General features: G+C 43.4%; 1 protein-coding gene across 1 annotated transcript; it reads right to left on the minus strand.

Moving 5' to 3' along the window:
* Positions 1-567: 567 nt before the first annotated feature.
* Positions 568-17,089, minus strand: CLCNKA (chloride voltage-gated channel Ka). The gene is made up of 20 exons (XM_072155299.1): positions 16,912-17,089; positions 8,876-9,016; positions 8,602-8,730; positions 8,149-8,277; positions 7,381-7,520; positions 7,183-7,260; positions 5,881-5,959; positions 5,677-5,802; positions 4,773-4,857; positions 4,557-4,658; positions 4,328-4,412; positions 3,810-3,983; positions 3,639-3,708; positions 3,440-3,550; positions 3,001-3,214; positions 2,785-2,918; positions 2,347-2,444; positions 2,068-2,142; positions 1,895-1,981; positions 568-1,770 (listed from the first exon to the last, which is right to left on the minus strand). Exons 2-20 carry the CDS (start codon positions 8,973-8,975, stop codon positions 1,732-1,734), a joined length of 2,055 nt encoding a protein of 684 aa, XP_072011400.1. The 5' UTR covers positions 8,976-9,016; positions 16,912-17,089; the 3' UTR covers positions 568-1,731.
* Positions 17,090-21,294: the final 4,205 nt, after the last annotated feature.

Genomic DNA, 21,294 nt, shown 5'->3' on the forward strand with positions numbered 1-21,294 from the left:
TGATTAATGAAGACTGCACTCTGTTCGCTGTCACTTCTGGTCCTGGATGGTTTGTGTTGGGAACAGAAGGGGCAGAGGTGGAGTGGCTCTGCTGGACCGGCACAGGCAAAGTATTTTTGTTGCACAGGTATTCTCATGGGATAGGAGAATGGGGCAGATTTACTTACCCATTCGCGAACCAGCGGTGCGTTCTCTGCACTGGATTCGGGTCCGGACGGGATTTATTAAGGTAGTTCCTTGCGCTGAAGAGCATCGGAACGCACTGAAATACACCAAGCCGGGCTGAGTGAAGGTAAGTGCAATTTTCGCGACACATTTTTTTAAAAAAATGCGGCGTTTTTTCCGAATCCGCCGGGTTTTCGTTCGGCCATGCCCCCCCCCCATTTCCGTTGCATGCATGCCAGCGCTGATGCGCCACAATCCGATCGCGTGCGCCAAAATCCCGGGGCAATTCAGGGGAAATCGGCGCAAATCGGAAATATTCAAGTAACACGTCGGGAAAACGTGAATCGGGCCCTTAGTAAATGACCCCCAATGTGTATAATAAATCCACTTTATTTTGGCAAAGAAGAAGACAAAGGGAACTATTGACATCTTGTGGCTTTAATAGGTACTGCAGAGACAGAAGATTACACCTGTCACTGGTGCTGCACTCTCCCCATGGTAAATGTTCAGTGACACGGAAACGAATTGGATTCTCTGCCATGTGATAATAACCTGTCAGCTACAATAACCCGAGACAGCTCAGGCAATGTAACAGAGAGGTGTCACCAGCTGCAGCTGTGCCTAATATAATACCGTCATCCCAGCACAATGATAATCCACAACACAATACAAGAAGTAATACAAAAGCTTTATCTCTGCAACATGCATGAATCAGCGTGAAATGTAAGGAGTCAATAATTACAGGTGACAGGGGTCTAGCTATACTCACACAGACATACGAGGCCACACAATGTGCACAGGGAAGGAGAAGAATCAAGTGCATTTTAAATATAAGAAGAAGCTTTCTTATATGAACCGTTATGCCGTCTGCAGTGTGAGGTATGGAGGATCGTTGTCATTTAAATAATTTCTATTTCGATCATTGCTATATCTACCATAGACAAGAAAATATTGTATTTACATGAATACATTTAAACATGAGACGTCCATGAGTCCTATAGTGGTGGAGCGGCTTCTGCAGAATCTTCTGTGCATCTTTAGCCATAGATCAGATGATACATAGTATAAACACACTCATTGCTGCTTCTGTAACTTCCTGGAAGACTTCTGACTTTCTGGCCATTTTTAGGAATTCTGCTTGATGTCAGTGACTTTTTGTATATCCAGAACCTTTTTGTACATACAGAAACTTTTTGAACATCCAGAACTTGTCACAGCTGAAGGTTTGTTTCACTTGTATCCAGCTTAGACCACTAGTCTGAATTCAGACTGATACATTTTACTGATACAAAAGCAGTAAATATGTAACAACTGGGAAAGCAGGATAGAGATGTATTTTCAGCCTTTCATAGGAAATCATGTTCCTATTCACTGACAGCAAGAAGAGAGAAGTAAAATCGTGAAAAATTTAACCATGAAGTCCATTAGAAATTTGTAGTACTTTCCATACTATCTCAGGGGCCATGATGCACTTTAAATAGACAGGGAACATCTTTGGTCCAGCAGGATCGGTGCTCTGGAAGCTTCAGGCAGTTGCAGTGACATTTTCCTGACTCCAGATCTGCTTCATTTTGGGTTTGCAAGGTTCTCAATAGCCTTTCTCATCTGAAATAAGACACAGATATTAATTGAATCCATATGGTGCATCACACTTTGCTGCCAGGTCAGGTAACATCACATAAGGTAATGGAGGTAGATAGCCTACACAAGCAAATATGGGGCCGCTTACCTCCTTCCGGGTGACGCAGCCAACAATCTTCCCATATTCTGTGACAAAGGCATGCTGAAGATTGAGCAGTACAAAGAGATGATGAGCCTGAGGTGGAGAGATGATGAGAGTTATAATGTACACCATAGGAGTCCTGCTATGACTGGTAATCACTTAAAGTCACTAAATGTCACCTCGTGTAAGGACGTCCATGATGACAACTGGAAATTGACCGGCTCAATGCATCCATCGCTTAGACTTCCATCAGTCTACAGAGTAAACAGATCCAGAAAACTATTTTACATCATGCTCTAGTCACATCCAAGGCTGCATCGACAATTCTACCAGTTTCCTATTAGCTTTCAAGTTGCATAACTCCATCACATAACTACCCCCTGCTGGCAAAGTGTCTGCACAGGGCAAAGTTGATAGGGTGATTCCCTAACTAAAAGGATGCTTGTGATGCATCTTACCTTATGCCCTGGGCTCCTTGGCTCTTGGTTGTGCTCATGTGTCTCCAGAAAACTGACCAGGTGACTTCTCTTTACTATGCCGACCAAAACACGGGTCTCTGTGGGAATTCAAAATATCTCCATAGGATGTCTGCTCATGATGATGAGGGGTCTAAACCAGACACCTTTTAACTGTGACTCTACATACTACAACTCTCAGCATGTAACAAAAACCTGTGACTGGTGGCACATGATGGGAGCTCTAATAAAAGCTGTAAAAGTTTAGGTGCTACAGGTTTGAGGCCACTGGTCCCCACCATCAATATCGAATGATCTAGAAGACATCACGACCTTCCCAGTAACCTAGAAATTATTTGAATTATCTACTCATGAACCAGGTAGCTCAGGATGAACAAAGACTATACTTCCCCTATTCATAAAGTACATATGCTCTCACACCTGTATTATCCACCACTGGGAACTCTGTGTCATCAGAAGACGTAATGACCTGAAGAATCTGGTCGAACTTGGCATCCCGGGGCAGCACCTCGATGTCCGTCTTCATAAACTCATTTACCTTCACCTTATAGGAGCTGTGGAGGCCGAACAGTGATCAGGATGTAATAACGCAGCGTGATCGTCTCTCAACACGTGAGGGTGTAAGCGTCACCTTACTTTATCTGACGGCTGCGGATCCTTGGCAGGTACGGCAGCTTCTTCACAATGATTGTTCCATCATAGAATGACGGCTGGAATTTCTGGGCAATGGCGTTGGCGATCAGCACCGACAAGATCACCGGAAGGATGTGCGCTATCTGACCGGTGGCTTCAAACGCAAGGAGAGCTGTAGAAAGCGTGTGCGTCACCGCCCCAGAATATGCTGCTGCCCCTAATAATAGAGACATCCGGTGATAAGATTGAATATTACCGCAATCCTTCAGAGCAGAGGGTAGGGGCTGTGGAGATTTCTAATCCACAGAGCACAGCAGTGTGAGGATATGCTCCCAGTGCAGTCACTGGCTTTATCATATACCATGGTGAGGATTGGTTCATTCATGGTACAGGGACTTTATATAAGACGCATTTACTATATACAATATCAATACAGACTCACCTGCCAGAGCATATCCACCAGGAATGATGGGGTTAACTACGCCATCAGAAGTTATACCATCTGGGAATATATAGGCTACTGTCTCTCCTACCAATCGTCCAATGGCAGCTCCTGTGGATGATGAATGAGGGATGATAGATAATATTTCTTATTACTTTATATTTTTTACTTTATTATATCATTCTTTAATTGCTCTCACCATATATGAAGACTGGCATAAAGTATCCGGCGGGTAAGGGAAGTGTAGTGGCGAGGGTGAACATCCAAAACTAATTAAAAAAAAAAGGAGAAAGACGGATATAATACTGCCATATCCCCCTGACTCATATGGTATTCATAGAGGACAGGATACAATGTAACAGAAATTCACCTTCATGATGAGGAAAAACAACAGCGTCCCGAAGATGGTGATTTGTGGGTTCGCCCATTCCATCCACAGATTTTGGGGGTCCACTCCAACGGGGCTCGGAGAAGACATATTCTGGGAAAGCGTCCACCATGTGCGGTTATCAAAGAGAGAGACGAGAAGCTCCTTCATGCTGAGCTACACATGGCAACATTAATGGACAAGGTTAGAGGAAAGGAGATTTGTCCAGAACTTCCTCTGCCCCCTCTCTAGATCCTAAAAGTCATGGATCACATTAAATCATAATACACCTCCCCCTTAGACCCCCCAAAGTTTATAGCAACTCCGAGAATCTGCATTGAATATAAACCCCCTAATGCCGAACCCCAAGCAGATTACAGACTATCCCTCCTATAGATTCCAATAAACCCAGCCCCCTTCCCAGGACCTCTAAGGTCCATGACCTCCTTCCCAGGACACAAGTGTTCATTATGAGCTTCCAGGTTCATGAACAGAATATCAGACCTACAGCACAGACTGACCCGTGATGCCAAGTACTGCCCAAGGAAATCCGGAAATGTTATAGTTGCCATAAGCAGTGCCAGTATTGCTGAGTACACAGGTTTGCTAGAAACAAGGTAAAAGGGGTACATTTAGATCAAAGAACTAACATCTAGATTTAGATTATGTCTTATACTCCACACACCCCCAAAGCTGCAGTTTTGCTGTTACTTCTTGTGTTATACTCCATTCACATCCAGTTGCACTTACTCATTCGCCATTAACTTAGTGGTGTAAGGATTCCTCTTGACGTAACCTAAGAGCCAGCGCTGGCAGAACAAATAGGCGCAGCTTATAGTCCCACAGATCACCCTGTGGAGGAAGTCGAAATAGATTTCCATTATTTCTTCATTAATTACTGCATTATATGTGTATTATTGTCAGTCTAATGTACGAAAAGTGTTGGATGTTGAAGGATGCACTTACCCCAGGATCATGTAGAAGAAGGTCTCTGGGAGGTCGAAGGGGAAGGTTATCTTAAAGTTGGTTTTGAAGATGGCAGAGATTGTCTCTAAGACGAGAGAACATTCACATTATAACTCAATCCCCTTTTCCGACCTTATACTCTACACACAGACTCCACTAACCCTGCACTTTATTCACCTCCAATTATCCAGAACTCTACATATACCAAGGCATTCATCAATGGGTCTGTGTTTTTGGCACATAACTTGTGCAGTAATTTACACTGGAATTTTAAATTGTGGCGCCAGGGGTTAATTGGCGCATGACCTAAAATTGAGTGCCGTAAAAAAGGCATGAGTGTAGGAAAAGGAGAAATATTGTGGAGCCAACACTTCATTAATATGGTGCACTAGGTGTAACAAAAAAATCTGCCAAAAAACTGCCCCCCTTGGTCTCCACCAAAAATGTTCCTATAGTACTGCTAGCCTCATCTAACCCCAGACTCTACTCACAAACCCTAAACTGTGCCAACACACTGTACTCACACATGGTAAAAGCAACCCTCCAATAAAAACTAAAAATACACCTGTTCATGACACCTGTATAGTCAGGCATACCTGGTGCCCTCTTAATAAGTTCTAGGATCAACACCCCCTCCAAAAATCAAGTTCACATAACATGTTAATATTTAGCCTTTAAAGTAGACATCCAAGCCCCCTTCATACTGATACAATGTATCGGCCATTACAATGTCCCATATTATCACTTCTTACAGTGAAGAATCCCCATCTATAACTATCCTCTTTTATCTAGATATAAAGGACGCCCTCTTGGTATTTTTAGTTCTGACTGGAGTATTGCGTTAAGCTTTTGAGTCCCCCCATAATATCCAGAAATATGTATATGAGAGTGGCCTTAGATTTACCCTGCTCACTGTTGAAGACGGCTAAAAGACGGAACATGAACGCTCCACAAGTGGCCGCAAAGAATCCGCGCCAATAATTCCTCACAGCAAAATGTGATGACATGACCTCCACGCTGAACAGGACGCCTGTGGAGATGACACATTACTCATCAATATGAACGATAGACTGAGATACTTTATACAGTAAAAGGTGGAGCCACCTACCGCTAATCGGTGCGCCAAACACAGTGGAGACGCCAACAGCAGCAGCCGCCACCAGCATCTCATGTTCCTTACTTTTGTTCTGCGGAAATAAATGGTTAAAATTCCTGGAGTGTGAACCTGTATAATATACAGGGCCGTATAATTATGGGTCAGACTGGAAAAAGATGTCCAGTGGTCATCAGTTTACTCTAGAGTGACCTCTTGTTTTTGGCTGTCCAGCAGCTGAGCTCATTATAGTAGCAGGACACCCAGTTTACGACCAGTGCTAAAGTGTCACTGTTTTCTTTGCTATCCTCCTCAGTTTTTCCTGTTCATGCAGTTGCTGTCACCTCTCTGTAGTAGATTTTATAGACTATGCTGCTGCTCCCTGCTCACTTTGGAGTGAGGGGGAGGTCATGTGATGCTGCTCTGTGTCTGTGCAGCACTATGGAGATGTTTTATGCAAAGAAGTAAGCAAGATCCCCTGATCCCTATCAGCCCCATATTCCCAATCTGTGATTGTGCATGACTTTTTCTGTCTCTCTTTCGGCACCTCAAGCTGGGTCACCCTGACACCATCTTCACAGAAGGGAAGCTGTTAACCCATAGTGCTCACACAGCAGAGACTTCACAACATGTTAGTGTCTACATATTCCCTACTCCATGCAGGCTATCTTACTAAATACAGATCCTGTATATACACATTGGGTCACATTAATCAACACTAGTGCAGTCAGTACTATGTGCAGTTGATTGTGTAAAGTGCGTCACATTCATCAAAACTGGTGCCCAGTTTCCATTATTTTGGCGCCCCCTGCACTGCTCCAGATGTATGGCGCATGTCAGTAATAAATTTGATGCAACTAAGTAGTAACTCGCCCTTTAGGTGCACATTTTTTCTCTCTTGTCAGACACAGCCGCAACACTTTAAAAATACATGTACAAGCAGTTTGCACATTCTTTTCAGTGCAAAGTCAGACAGAAAACTGGCGCAAAAGCTTTTATAAGGGGACCCAATGTGCTTTGCTCAGTAAATTTACTTCAAAAGAGAACACAAAGTATCATAGGAACTACGGGCAGGATATGATTGACTCAGCTTTAGGACAAAGTTAGAAAGAGGTTAGTCTCCGGCCAAAACACTGCTGCTGAGGAAGATGTTTTACAAGCAGCTTCAGAATAGAAAAATACAAGGGAGGGAAAGGCGAGCAGCTCAATATGAGCATCATTTGTTCTGAAAGGCATTTGATGATTTAGTAAAAGTCTTTATAACTCTGAAGTTGCACTTTACAGAAGATTTCTTTCTGATTTTATGGTAATACTCACCTCATAGTGTCCGGTGACTGAGGTCCTCATCCGACCTAGGTAAGCTGCAATCATACTGGACAAATGGACAAAGGGGCCCTGTAACAATAGAAAAGGCCACCTCAGATGTGCATAGACATAGTCTTAACAGAATAATTACCCCATAGACAGATTATCATTTACAGATCCCATAAGGATCCCATCAGATCCCATACTCACCACTTTACCCAGAAACATGGTGCTACCCGCTGACAGGGTACAAGTCAGACCCACTACCTTGGCCCCAAAGTTTTTGATGGTTAAATATTCCTCTAGGATGACACCGGTGAGAATTGTCTTCAGCTCTGGGATTCCTGAGCCTACGGAAAAAGATGAACCAGACACAGAATATTTAGTAAAGATGACAATGGCCCTGCCCTATACCCTCCTGCTGTCCCTCCTAGAATACATTAACATGTGAGTGTCAATTTCCTCTTGAAAAAAGTGTCAGGCTGTAAAGGACCAAACCCCTATCTAATAACATCCAGTTACTGGAGGGTTCTATAAAAGAACTCCTAGTATTGTGCATTTTGAAGTATTCAGTATAAATCATATATAGTTCCTCCTCTACCTCAGGAGTATGTCTATGCTCCTCCCTGTATGTAAATCAGATCATTTGATAATTAGGCTCCACCCAGGAGGGGAATAAGTTATAAAATGTTTGTGTGAAATGAAGCTTCACATGAGATAATTGTGATAATAAGAGGTTTATAAGAGGTTTATAAAATAAATTCAGGCCTCGGTATCAACTCTCTGTTCCTAAGAGGGGACGTCATGGAGGTATCCTTTAAGAAAAGTGACCTGAGGTACTTAATATGCGGGAGAAGGGAAATAGTGGACCCCATGATAAACCTCACCTATTCTGCAATGTCCTTGTTGAGACTCCTGTTATTAATTCTCAGAACCTATCTTGATAGTGGGGTAAGGGGGGCAGTAGTGGGATCTTACCTCCGGAGTGAGGGGTGATGCTCTGAGCAAATCCAGTAGAGAAGGCAACCAGGGCAATGGGATAGACGATCCAGGAGAGGTATCGGAGAAAAGTGTTGTTCCCCAGTTCCTGCTGGAGCCACCGATGAGCTGTGGACACATGAAGGAGAAGAATGCAGAAGTATAAAGGAAGACTTGATACACGACGCATGGGAAAGCTTTTATGTCAAGTGCAACATCCCTGCCAATGCATAGGTAGACTGGTAGTTGCGAATAGTGCCCTCTCCAGGTCAAGAGCTGTTAGGGGAACTTCTAGTGCCCCAGACCTACTGCCTGGCACCCAAGAGACTCAAGCCCAGGACTGGAACTTCAAGGCCACGAAGAAAAGGCTATGTCCCGATGGGGGATATTGGATAAGCATATGAGGAACTTACTCCTACAATGAGAGGTAGAGGAATAAAGTAAAATACTTACCATTCAATAACTTGGAGACAGTGAAGTCCATGGTGAAGCTGATCAGAGCCATGATGACCCCCAGTGCAAAGAGGAAGTACCAGTCATCACCCACACGGAAGAGGATTCCTTTAACCCCCAGGAGGAATGCTGCAATATATGGTAACAACTGTTTTATATAAAGGGGATCTCTGCCCATAACCTCTATCCCTATGTTTATGGTCTCTGTACCTTTAAGAAGTTACAGAGGATTCTGCTGTCCCTTAGTGGTCACCACAGAACCTTTCATCCTCACCTTTCATTGTCCTCCGCGTCTTCGGAAAAGGCCTAAGAACATCTTTCTGTGCCAGTAGTTTGTCCCCCGCTTCCCCCTGTTCAATCACCTGAGAGTCCATAATTCTGGGCCCAGCAAGAGACCTCCAGGGGCCACAGGTTACTAACGTGAGGTATAATACATAACAGAAAAACAGGTTTAGTGGCAAAATAATAGAATATAATGTAGATTGTAAGCTCTTTGGACCAGCATTTACTTATGTCTTCTGTATCTTTTGTATAGAGATCATTGCACCAAAAAGAATTCAATATGACTGACAAATGGTTGTAAGGCAAATGTGAAAGACAAGAGGGGGGAGACCATATGTCCCACCATATTCAGCCAATCACCAAACTATAAGTCTGTTCTAATACAAAAAAATGTTTATCTTACATCATTTCTTCCAAAGGAACAACACAATAGAACAAGTCATGTATTGTGTAATACCTAAAAGCTACCACCAGATGAAGCAACAAGATCTACAAACCCCAATAGAGCCTAAAGGATAAAGGCTGGAAAGTGTCTGATACTGGGCATCCAATGCTTTACTCTGGTACTGTGCACTTTCCATATATACAGGAGGAGTGGTACTGTGCACTGTCCATATATACAGGAGGAGTGGTACTGTGCACTGTCCATATATACAGGAGGAGTGGTACTGTGCACTGTCCATATATACAGGAGAAGTGGTACTGTGCACTGTCCATATATATACAGGACAGGAGAAGTGGTACTGTGCACTGTCCATATATATATAGGACAGGAGAAGTGGTACTGTGCACTGTCCATATATATACAGGACAGGAGAAGTGGTACTGTGCACTGTCCATATATACACAGGACAGGAGAAGTGGTACTGTGCACTGTCCATATATACACAGGACAGGAGAAGTGGTACTGTGCACTGTCCATATATATACAGGACAGGAGGAGTGGTACTGTGCACTGTCCATATATACAGGAGAAGTGGTACTGTGCACTGTCCATATATATACAGGACAGGAGAAGTGGTACTGTGCACTGTCCATATATATATAGGACAAAAGAAGTGGTACTGTGCACTGTCCATATATATACAGGACAGGAGAAGTGGTACTGTGCACTATCCATATATATACAGTACAGGAGAAGTGGTACTGTGCACTGTCCATATATATACAGGACAGGAGAAGTGGTACTGTGCACTGTCCATATATATACAGGACAGGAGAAGTGGTACTGTGCACTGTCCATATATATACAGGACAGGAGAAGTGGTACTGTGCACTATCCATATATATACAGGACAGGAGAAGTGATACTGTGCACTGTCCATATATATACAGGACAGGAGAAGTGGTACTGTGCACTGTCCATATATATACAGGACAGGAGAAGTGGTACTGTGCACTGCCCATATATATACAGGACAGGAGAAGTGGTACTGTGCACTGTCCATATATATATAGGAGAGGAGAAGTGGTACTGTGCACTGTCCATATATATACAGGACAGGAGAAGTGGTACTGTGCACTGTCCATATATATACAGGACAGGAGAAGTGATACTGTGCACTGTCCATATAGATATACAGGACAGGAGAAGTGGTACTGTGCACTGTCCATATATATACAGGACAGGAGAAGTGGTACTGTGCACTGCCCATATATATACAGGACAGGAGAAGTGATACTGTGCACTGTCCATATAGATATACAGGACAGGAGAAGTGGTACTGTGCACTGTCCATATATATATAGGACAGGAGAAGTGGTACTGTGCACTGTCCATATATATACAGGACAGGAGAAGTGGTACTGTGCACTGTCCATATATATACAGGACAGGAGAAGTGATACTGTGCACTGTCCATATAGATATACAGGACAGGAGAAGTGGTACTGTGCACTGTCCATATATATACAGGACAGGAGAAGTGGTACTGTGCACTGCCCATATATATACAGGACAGGAGAAGTGGTACTGTGCACTGTCCATACAGTATATACAGGAGAAGTGATACTGTGCACTGTCCATATATACAGGAGAAGTGGTACTGTGCACTGTCCATACAGTATATACAGGAGAAGTGGTACTGTGCACTGTCCATATATACAGGAGAAGTAGTACTGTGCGCTGTCCATATATATACAGGACAGGAGAAGTGGTACTTTGCACTGTCCATATATATATACAGGACAGGAGAAGTGGTACTGTGCACTGTCCATATATATACAGGACAGGAGAAGTGGTACTGTGCACTGCCCATATATACAGGACAGGAGAAGTGATACTGTGCACTGTCCATATATATATATACAGGACAGGAGAAGTGGTACTGTGCACTGTCCATATATATATACAGGACAGCAGAAGTGGTACTGTGCACTGCCCATATATACAGGACAGGAGAAGTGATACTGTGCACTGTCCATGTATATATACAGGACAGGAGAAGTGGTACTGTGCACTGTCCATATATATATACAGGACAGGAGAAGTGGTACTGTGCACTGCCCATATATATATATACAGGACAGGAGAAGTGGTACTGTGCACTGTCCATATATACAGGACAGGAGAAATAGTACTGTGCACTGTCCACATATATACAGGACAGGAAAAGTGGTACTGTGCACTGTCCATATATACAGGAGAAGTGGTACTGTGCACTGTCCATATATACAGGAGAAGTGGTACTGTGCACTGTCCATACAGTATATACAGGAGAAGTGGTACTGTGCACTGTCCATACAGTATATACAGGAGAAGTGGTACTGTGCACTGTCCATATATACAGGACAGGAGAAGTGGTACTGTGCACTGTACATATATATATAGGACAGGAGAAGTGGTACTGTGCACTGTCCATATATATACAGGACAGGAGAAGTGGTACTGTGCACTGTCCATATATATACAGGACAGGAGAAGTGGTACTGTGCACTGCCCATATATACAGGACAGGAGAAGTGGTACTGTGCACTGTCCATATATACAGAGGACAGGAGAAGCGGTACTGTGCACTGTCCATATATATACAGGACAGGAGAAGTGGTACTGTGCACTGCCCATATATATACAGGACAGGAGAAGTGGTACTGTGCACTGCCCATATATATACAGGACAGGAGAAGTGGTACTGTGCACTGTCCATATATATATAGGACAGGAGAAGTGGTACTGTGCACTGTCCATATATATACAGGACAGGAGAAGTGATACTGTGCACTGTCCATATAGATATACAGGACAGGAGAAGTGGTACTGTGCACTGTCCATATATATACAGGACAGGAGAAGTGGTACTGTGCACTGTCCATATATATACAGGACAGGAGAAGTGGTACTGTGCACTGTCCATATATATACAGGACAGGAGAAGTGATACTGTGCACTGTCCATATAGATATACAGGACAGGAGAAGTGGTACTGTGCACTGTCCATATATATACAGGACAGGAGAAGTGGTACTGTGCACTGCCCATATATATACAGGACAGGAGAAGTGGTACTGTGCACTGTCCATACAGTATATACAGGAGAAGTGATACTGTGCACTGTCCATATATACAGGAGAAGTGGTACTGTGCACTGTCCATACAGTATATACAGGAGAAGTGGTACTGTGCACTGTCCATATATACAGGAGAAGTAGTACTGTGCGCTGTCCATATATATACAGGACAGGAGAAGTGGTACTTTGCACTGTCCATATATATATACAGGACAGGAGAAGTGGTACTGTGCACTGTCCATATATATACAGGACAGGAGAAGTGGTACTGTGCACTGCCCATATATACAGGACAGGAGAAGTGATACTGTGCACTGTCCATATATATATACAGGACAGGAGAAGTGGTACTGTGCACTGTCCATATATATATACAGGACAGCAGAAGTGGTACTGTGCACTGCCCATATATACAGGACAGGAGAAGTGATACTGTGCACTGTCCATGTATATATACAGGACAGGAGAAGTGGTACTGTGCACTGTCCATATATATATACAGGACAGGAGAAGTGGTACTGTGCACTGCCCATATATATATATACAGGACAGGAGAAGTGGTACTGTGCACTGTCCATATATACAGGACAGGAGAAATAGTACTGTGCACTGTCCACATATATACAGGACAGGAAAAGTGGTACTGTGCACTGTCCATATATACAGGAGAAGTGGTACTGTGCACTGTCCATATATACAGGAGAAGTGGTACTGTGCACTGTCCATACAGTATATACAGGAGAAGTGGTACTGTGCACTGTCCATACAGTATATACAGGAGAAGTGGTACTGTGCACTGTCCATATATACAGGACAGGAGAAGTGGTACTGTGCACTGTACATATATATATAGGACAGGAGAAGTGGTACTGTGCACTGTCCATATATATACAGGACAGGAGAAGTGGTACTGTGCACTGTCCATATATATACAGGACAGGAGAAGTGGTACTGTGCACTGCCCATATATACAGGACAGGAGAAGTGGTACTGTGCACTGTCCATATATACAGAGGACAGGAGAAGCGGTACTGTGCACTGTCCATATATATACAGGACAGGAGAAGTGGTACTGTGCACTGCCCATATATATACAGGACAGGAGAAGTGGTACTGTGCACTGTCCATATATATACAGGGCAGGAGAAGTGGTACTGTGCACTGTTCATATATACAGGACAGGAAAAGTGGTACTGTGCACTGTCCATATATACAGGACAGGAGAAGTGGTACTGTGCACTGCCCATATATATACAGGACAGGAGAAGTGGTACTGTGCACTGTCCATATATATACAGGGCAGGAGAAGTGGTACTGTGCACTGTCCATATATATACAGGACAGGAGAAGTGGTACTGTGCACTGTCCATATATACAGGACAGGAGAAGTGGTACTGTGCACTGTCCATATATATACAGGGCAGGAGAAGTGGTACTGTGCACTGCCCATATATACAGGAGAAGTGGTACTGTGCACTGTCCATATATACAGGACAGGAGAAGTGGTACTGTGCGCTGTCCATATATACACAGGACAGAAGAAGTGGTACTGTGCACTGTCCTTATATATACAGGACAGGAGAAGTGGTACTGTGTACTGTCCTTATATATACAGGACAGGAGAAGTGGTACTGTGCACTGTACATATATATACAGGACAGGAGAAGTGGTACTGTGCACTGCCCATATATATACAGGACAGGAGAAGTGGTACTGTGCACTGTCCATATATATACAGGACAGGAGAAGTGGTACTGTGCACTGTCCATATATATACAGGACAGGAGAAGTGGTACTGTGCACTGCCCATATATATACAGGACAGGAGAAGTGGTACTGTGCACTGTCCTTATATATACAGGACAGGAGAAGTGGTACTGTGCACTGTACATATATATACAGGACAGGAGAAGTGGTACTGTGCACTGCTCATATATATACAGGACAGGAGAAGTGGTACTGTGCACTGTCCATATAGATATACAGGACAGGAGAAGTGGTACTGTGCACTGCCCATATATATACAGGACAGGAGAAGTGGTACTGTGTACTGTACATATATACAGGAGAAGTGGTACTGTGCACTGTCAATATATATACAGGACAGGAGAAGTGGTACTGTGCACTGTCCATATATATACAGAACAGGAGAAGTGGTACTGTGCACTGTCCATAAATATACAGGACAGGAGAAGTGGTACTGTGCACTGTCCATATATACACAGGACAGGAGAAGTGGTACTGTGCACTGTCCATATATATACAGGACAGGAGAAGTGGTACTGTGCACTGCCCATATATATACAGGACAGAAGAAGTGGTACTGTGCACTGCCCATATATATATACAGGACAGGAGAAGTGGTACTGTGCACTGTACATATATACACAGGACAGGAGAAGTGGTACTGTGCACTGTCCATATATATACAGGACAGGGGAAGTGGTACTGTGCACTGCCCATATATATATACAGGACAGGAGAAGTGGTACTGTGCACTGTCCATATATATACAGGACAGGAGAAGTGGTACTGTGCACTGTCCATATATATATACAGGACAGGAGAAGTGATACTGTGCACTGTCCATATATATACAGGACAGGAGAAGTGGTACTGTGCACTGTCCATATATATACAGGACAGGAGAAGTGGTACTGTGCACTGTCCATATATATACAGGACAGGAGAAGTGGTACTGTGCACTGCCCATATATATATATATACAGGAAAGGAGAAGTGATACTGTGCACTGTCCATATATATATATATACATATATATATATATATGTATATATATATATATATATATATATATATATATATATATACAGGACAGGAGAAGTGGTACTGTGCACTGCCCATATATATACAGGACAGGAGAAGTGGTACTGTGCACTGTCCATATATATACAGGACAGGAGAAGTGGTACTGTGCACTGTCCATATATATATACAGGACAGGAGAAGTGGTACTGTACACTGTCCATATATATATACAGGACAGGAGAAGTGGTACTGTCCACTGTCCATATATATATATATATATATATATATATATATATATATATATATATATATACAGGAGAAGTGGTACTGTGCACTGTCCATATATATATATACAGGACAGGAGAAGTGGTACTGTGCACTGTCCATATATATATACAGGACAGGAGAAGTGGTACTGTGCACTGTCCATATATATATACAGGACAGGAGAAGTGGTACTGTGCACTGTCCATATATATATATACAGGACAGGAGAAGTGGTACTGTCCACTGTCCATATATATATATATATATATATATATATATATATATATATATATATATATATATATGAGAAGTGGTACTGTGCACTGTCCATATATATACAGGACAGGAGAAGTGGTACTGTGCACTGTCCATATATATATACAGGACAGGAGAAGTGGTACTGTGCACTGTCCATATATATATATATATATACAGGACAGGAGAAGTGGTACTGTGCACTGTCCATATATATATACAGGACAGGAGAAGTGGTACTGTGCACTGTCCATATATATATACAGGACAGGAGAAGTGGTACTGTGCACTGTCCATATATATACAGGACAGGAGAAGTGGTACTGTGCACTGTCCATATATATACAGGACAGGAGAAGTGGTACTGTGCACTGTCCATATATATACAGGACAGGAGAAGTGGTACTGTGCACTGTCCATATATATACAGGACAGGAGAAGTGGTACTGTGCACTGTCCATATATACAGGACAGGAGAAGTGGTACTGTGCACTGTCCATATATACAGGACAGGAGAAGTGGTACTGTGCACTGCCCATATATACAGAATAGGAATAGTGGTGGGACATGCAGTGACTTGTGAAGGTCACTTTGTTCTGGGGCTCAGACTTTGTGTCACAGTCTGTGTATCTGATCTGCACTTCGTCATCGCCTGTTTTATCGCCGCTCTGTGATTAATCTGACACATACTTTGCTTAGAGCTATAAATAATCGTCGGACACTGATAATGTAACAAGCGCCTGAGATGAGCGGCACTTGTAGAGGGGAAGCTACAGATATGAATACAAATATCTGCCCCCCATTTACCTCTCTCCACAGACACTATAGGAGACGCACAATATAGAACGTTATAACAGTGACCCTAGCGCTACACACATATATAGAAAACTTGCCCTAAAAATCAGCAGCGCCCATCACTGCCTCCCATGGGAAACGAAGCATCAGAGCCAAACATGGAGAACATACCGTAATACTCCAGTCACATCCAAAGCTGCGGTCACAGTTGTTTTGATTTTCTGTCCAGGCTGCAAAATCTCATCACCATTTCCAGATTAAAAATTGTATTTATCAAGAAATATCTCCCGGTCCACCTAGATTTGTAGCCCCCTCTGTCCTTAACATCATCATAGGACTTGCAAGAGTTTTCACCCAACTTTCCCAGACTCCAGAATGTGATGTCACAGCCCATCCTTCAGTAATTTAGGGTAGATCCCTTTAATCAGGACTTACCGGGGTGCTGGATCTGTCCAGGTGATGATTGGCACAGCCCTCTGTGGGACTGCACAGTCCTGCGCTGCTCTACAGGTGCCCCCTCCTCCTCCTGGGACTGGCACTACCTGCTGTCACCCCCCAGGTGCTCCCTCCCTTTTCCCAGGTTTATAGACAATATTACAACGTCCTTGACAAGTCAAGCAGAACCGGCCCTGGGCAAGAATTCCTGCTCAGTCACCTTCATCCCAGCAGCAGGAGGGGGCACAGGCACCACCCAGCCCACTAATGGGAAGGTGGGGGGTCTTAGTATTGGTAAGAGGGGAGCTTAACAATAACGCACCTTACATTTCATCATAGAGAGAAGGTAAGGCACCCACCCTACATTATTCTGTGATAGATGGGGGGCACCAACCCTCGTCATTATTATTAAATGGGAGGTGGACAATGACCTTCTGAATTATTCTACAGTAGACGTGACCCTGACCCGTTACAATCTCATACTTTTGGTTCATGTTCCTAGGACTTCCCCCATTCCTCATTCCTAGAATGAGACAATAACGGCAATGACAATGACCATGAACATCAGCGGAAACTTCCCTCCAGAGAGACAAGTGGAATCAGCGATTAATTGTCATCATTATCCGAAGCTGAGGAGACAATTGAGGCAATTTACGTTAAATCTCTACTAACACAATGCAATGCACACCCACCCCTCACACACCTGCCCCCAGCCCTGGCTGTTATGGCAATAAGTCTCATGTTGTGACAACATTTAATAAAAGTGAACTGACAACAAAGTGAGAAGGAAGCGACATCCGACATCCGACATCCGCAGGAGAGGAGAGCTCTGCGACATGACAGCGACAGAAGAGAGAAGAGATCTGCAGATAACCAAATCCTCAGAACAATGCAAAGTCTACCAAATGACAAATACAGTGATATATTCTGCAGATTATTGCACCACTGACCTATCCCAAGATCTACAGAACATTGTTTAACCCTATCCTTCTCTATCTTTCTAGACACACAGGTGCACAGTCCAAAAGGCAAAAGGAGTCTCTCCTCACATATTCCAATAAAAGGACTATCATTTAAAGTGAATCTATGACTTAAAGGGAACCTGTCATCAGCCATAACTCCTACAAACCGCACACAGTACTATATAGCTCTCTGTAAGTGTTTTCCATTCGTGTCTTTATACATTCATTTCTTCTAAAAAGTTCTTTTACTTACTACCTTGATAAAGTCAAGGAGGCTGGAGAGCTACGGCGTACAGTCAAGCTACCCCTCCTCCCATCATCCACTTTTGGTCCTGAGTACTTATGTATGTGCCAAGACAGTGTGCACAGTGGGAGCTCCCATCATCTAGCGGGTCATGCTCATGCATGTCAGAGGACGGCTAGCTTGGTGCATGCGTGGCGCACCTGGGAAGCGGTGCAGGGCCTGCGCCGATTTGCACAGCTGCAGTGAGTAGAACACAGCAGGAGGTGGAGGAGGCAACAGTTGTTGTAGAAGTGCTCTGGTAACGCCCCTGCCAGAGCACTTAATCGATTTTACATAAAAATAAAAGCTATTTTTTTAAACGAACCAGCCAACTAATATACCTACTAAAGTGATGCCTGCAATAAAGATTTTAACCTTTACAAACTAGGTGACGCAGGACAGGGGCGGAAGTAAAGCTCTATTTTGACTGAATAAAAGCACTTTGGGCCTCAGGCGCCCCAATTCCTTTGAATCTTTTACCTTTAATCTTTAACACTGCACAATATACAATAATTGGCCATTATTGTTCATTGCAAATTTGCTGCTGGGTTCTATTTACACACATTGATGAAAAATAGACAACAACAATGTCACAATGTATCACAATCCCTATAAAGTGAGTCCAGAAATGTTTCACTCTCTGTTTCATTGGAGCCAATTCGTAAGATTGAAAAAGTTCTTTTCTTTTCTCATTAAAGTGCACTCTACCCCCCCCCCCCCCCCCACACACACACATCCTGGCAGAAAAAAAATGTAATGTAATTATTTACACACATACTTATCACATGGTCATAAGTATTCAGCCTTTGCTGATATTCCTTATGATGGTTGGGGCTTTATGGCAGAGTGTGGAAGCCTCTCCTGCAAGATGTATGAAAAACTGGGCTGAAGGTTCACCTTCCAACAATGACCCTAAGCTCACAGCTAAAGTACCACTTCTCCTGTCCTGTATATATGGACAGTGCACAGTACCACTTCTCCTGTCCTGTATATATGTACAGTGCACAGTACCACTTCTCCTGTCCTGTATATATATGGACAGTGCACAGTACCACTTCTCCTGTCCTGTATATATGGACAGTGCACAGTACCACTTCTCTTGTCCTGTATATATATGGACAGTGCACAGTACCACTTCTCCTGTCCTGTATATATATGGGCAGTGCACAATACCACTTCTCCTGTCCTGTATATATATATGGACAGTGCACAGTACCACTTCTCCTGTCCTGTATATATGTACAGTGCACAGTACCACTTCACCTGTCCTGTATATATATGGACAGTGCACAGTACCACTTCTCCTGTCCTGTATATATGGACAGTGCACAGTACCACTTCTCTTGTCCTGTATATATATGGACAGTGCACAGTACCACTTCTCCTGTCCTGTATATATATGGGCAGTGCACAATACCACTTCTCCTGTCCTGTATATATATATGGACAGTGCACAGTACCACTTCTCCTGTCCTGTATATATATGGACAGTGCACAGTACCACTTCTCCTGTCCTGTATATATATGGACAGTGCACAGTACCACTTCTCCTGTCCTGTATATATATGGACAGTGCACAGTACCACTTCTCCTGTCCTGTATATATATGGGCAGTGCACAGTACCACTTCTCCTGTCCTGTATATATATGTGGACAGTGCACAGTACCACTTCTCCTGTCCTGTATATATATATGGACAGTGCACAGTACCACTTCTCCTGTCCTGTATATATATGGACAGTGCACAGTACCACTTCTCCTGTCCTGTATATATATGGACAGTGCACAGTACCACTTCTCCTGTCCTGTATATATATATGGACAGTGCACAGTACCACTTCTCCTGTCCTGTATATATATATGGACAGTGCACAGTACCACTTCTCCTGTCCTGTATATATATATGGACAGTGCACAGTACCACTTCTCCTGTCCTGTATATATTTGGACAGTACACAGTACCACTTCTCCTGTCCTGTATATATATGGACAGTGCACAGTACCACTTCTCCTGTCCTGTATATATATGGACAGAGCACAGTACCACTTCTCCTGTCCTGTATCTATTTGGACAGTGCACAGTACCACTTCTCCTGTCCTGTATATATATGGACAGTGCACAGTACCACTTCTCCTGTCCTGTGTATATATGGACAGTGCACAGTACCACTTCTCCTGTCCTGTATATATATGGACAGTGCACAGTACCACTTCTCCTGTCCTGTATATATATGGACAGTGCACAGTACCACTTCTCCTGTCCTGTATATATATGGACAGTGCACAGTACCACTTCTCCTGTCCTGTATATATATATGGACAGTGCACAGTACCACTTCTCCTGTCCTGTATATATATGGACAGTGCACAGTACCACTTCTCCTGTCCTGTATATATATGGACAGTGCACAGTACCACTTCTCCTGTCCTGTATATATATGGACAGTTCACAGTACCACTTCTCCTGTCCTGTATATATATGGACAGTGCACAGTACCACTTCTCCTGTCCTGTATATATATGGACAGTGCACAGTACCACTTCTCCTGTCCTGTATATATATGGACAGTGCACAGTACCACTTCTCCTGTCCTGTATATATATGGACAGTGCACAGTACCACTTCTCCTGTCCTGTATATATATGGACAGTGCACAGTACCACTTCTCCTGTCCTGTATATATATGGACAGTTCACAGTACCACTTCTCCTGTCCTGTATATATATGGACAGTGCACAGTACCACTTCTCCTGTCCTGTATATGGGGACAGTGCACAGTACCACTTCTCCTGTCCTGTATATATATGGACAGTGCACAGTACCACTTCTCCTGTCCTGTATATATATGGACAGTGCACAGTACCACTTCTCCTGTCCTGTATATATATGGACAGTGCACAGTACCACTTCTCCTGTCCTGTATATATATGGACAGTTCACAGTACCACTTCTCCTGTCCTGTATATATATGGACAGTGCACAGTACCACTTCTCCTGTCCTGTATATGGGGACAGTGCACAGTACCACTTCTCCTGTCCTGTATATATATGGACAGTGCACAGTACCACTTCTCCTGTCCTGTATATATATGGATAGTGCACAGTACCACTTCTCCTGTGCTGTATATATATGGACA

The sequence above is a fragment of the Engystomops pustulosus genome, chromosome 6 (assembly GCF_040894005.1).
Source record: "Engystomops pustulosus chromosome 6, aEngPut4.maternal, whole genome shotgun sequence".
Lineage (NCBI taxonomy): Eukaryota > Metazoa > Chordata > Amphibia > Anura > Leptodactylidae > Engystomops > Engystomops pustulosus.

Bases quoted from the DNA above. Each gene is read 5' to 3' on its own strand.
- CLCNKA (XM_072155299.1), bottom strand. From the start codon at position 8,975: ATGGACTCTCAGGTGATTGAACAGGGGGAAGCGGGGGACAAACTACTG. The intron at 4,659-4,772 runs GTAAGTGCATCC...CTTCCTCCACAG, and splicing joins TTCTTCTACATGATCCTGGG to GGTGATCTGTGGGACTATAA. The intron at 1,982-2,067 runs GTGACATTTAGT...TCTCCACCTCAG, and splicing joins CATGGACGTCCTTACACGAG to GCTCATCATCTCTTTGTACT.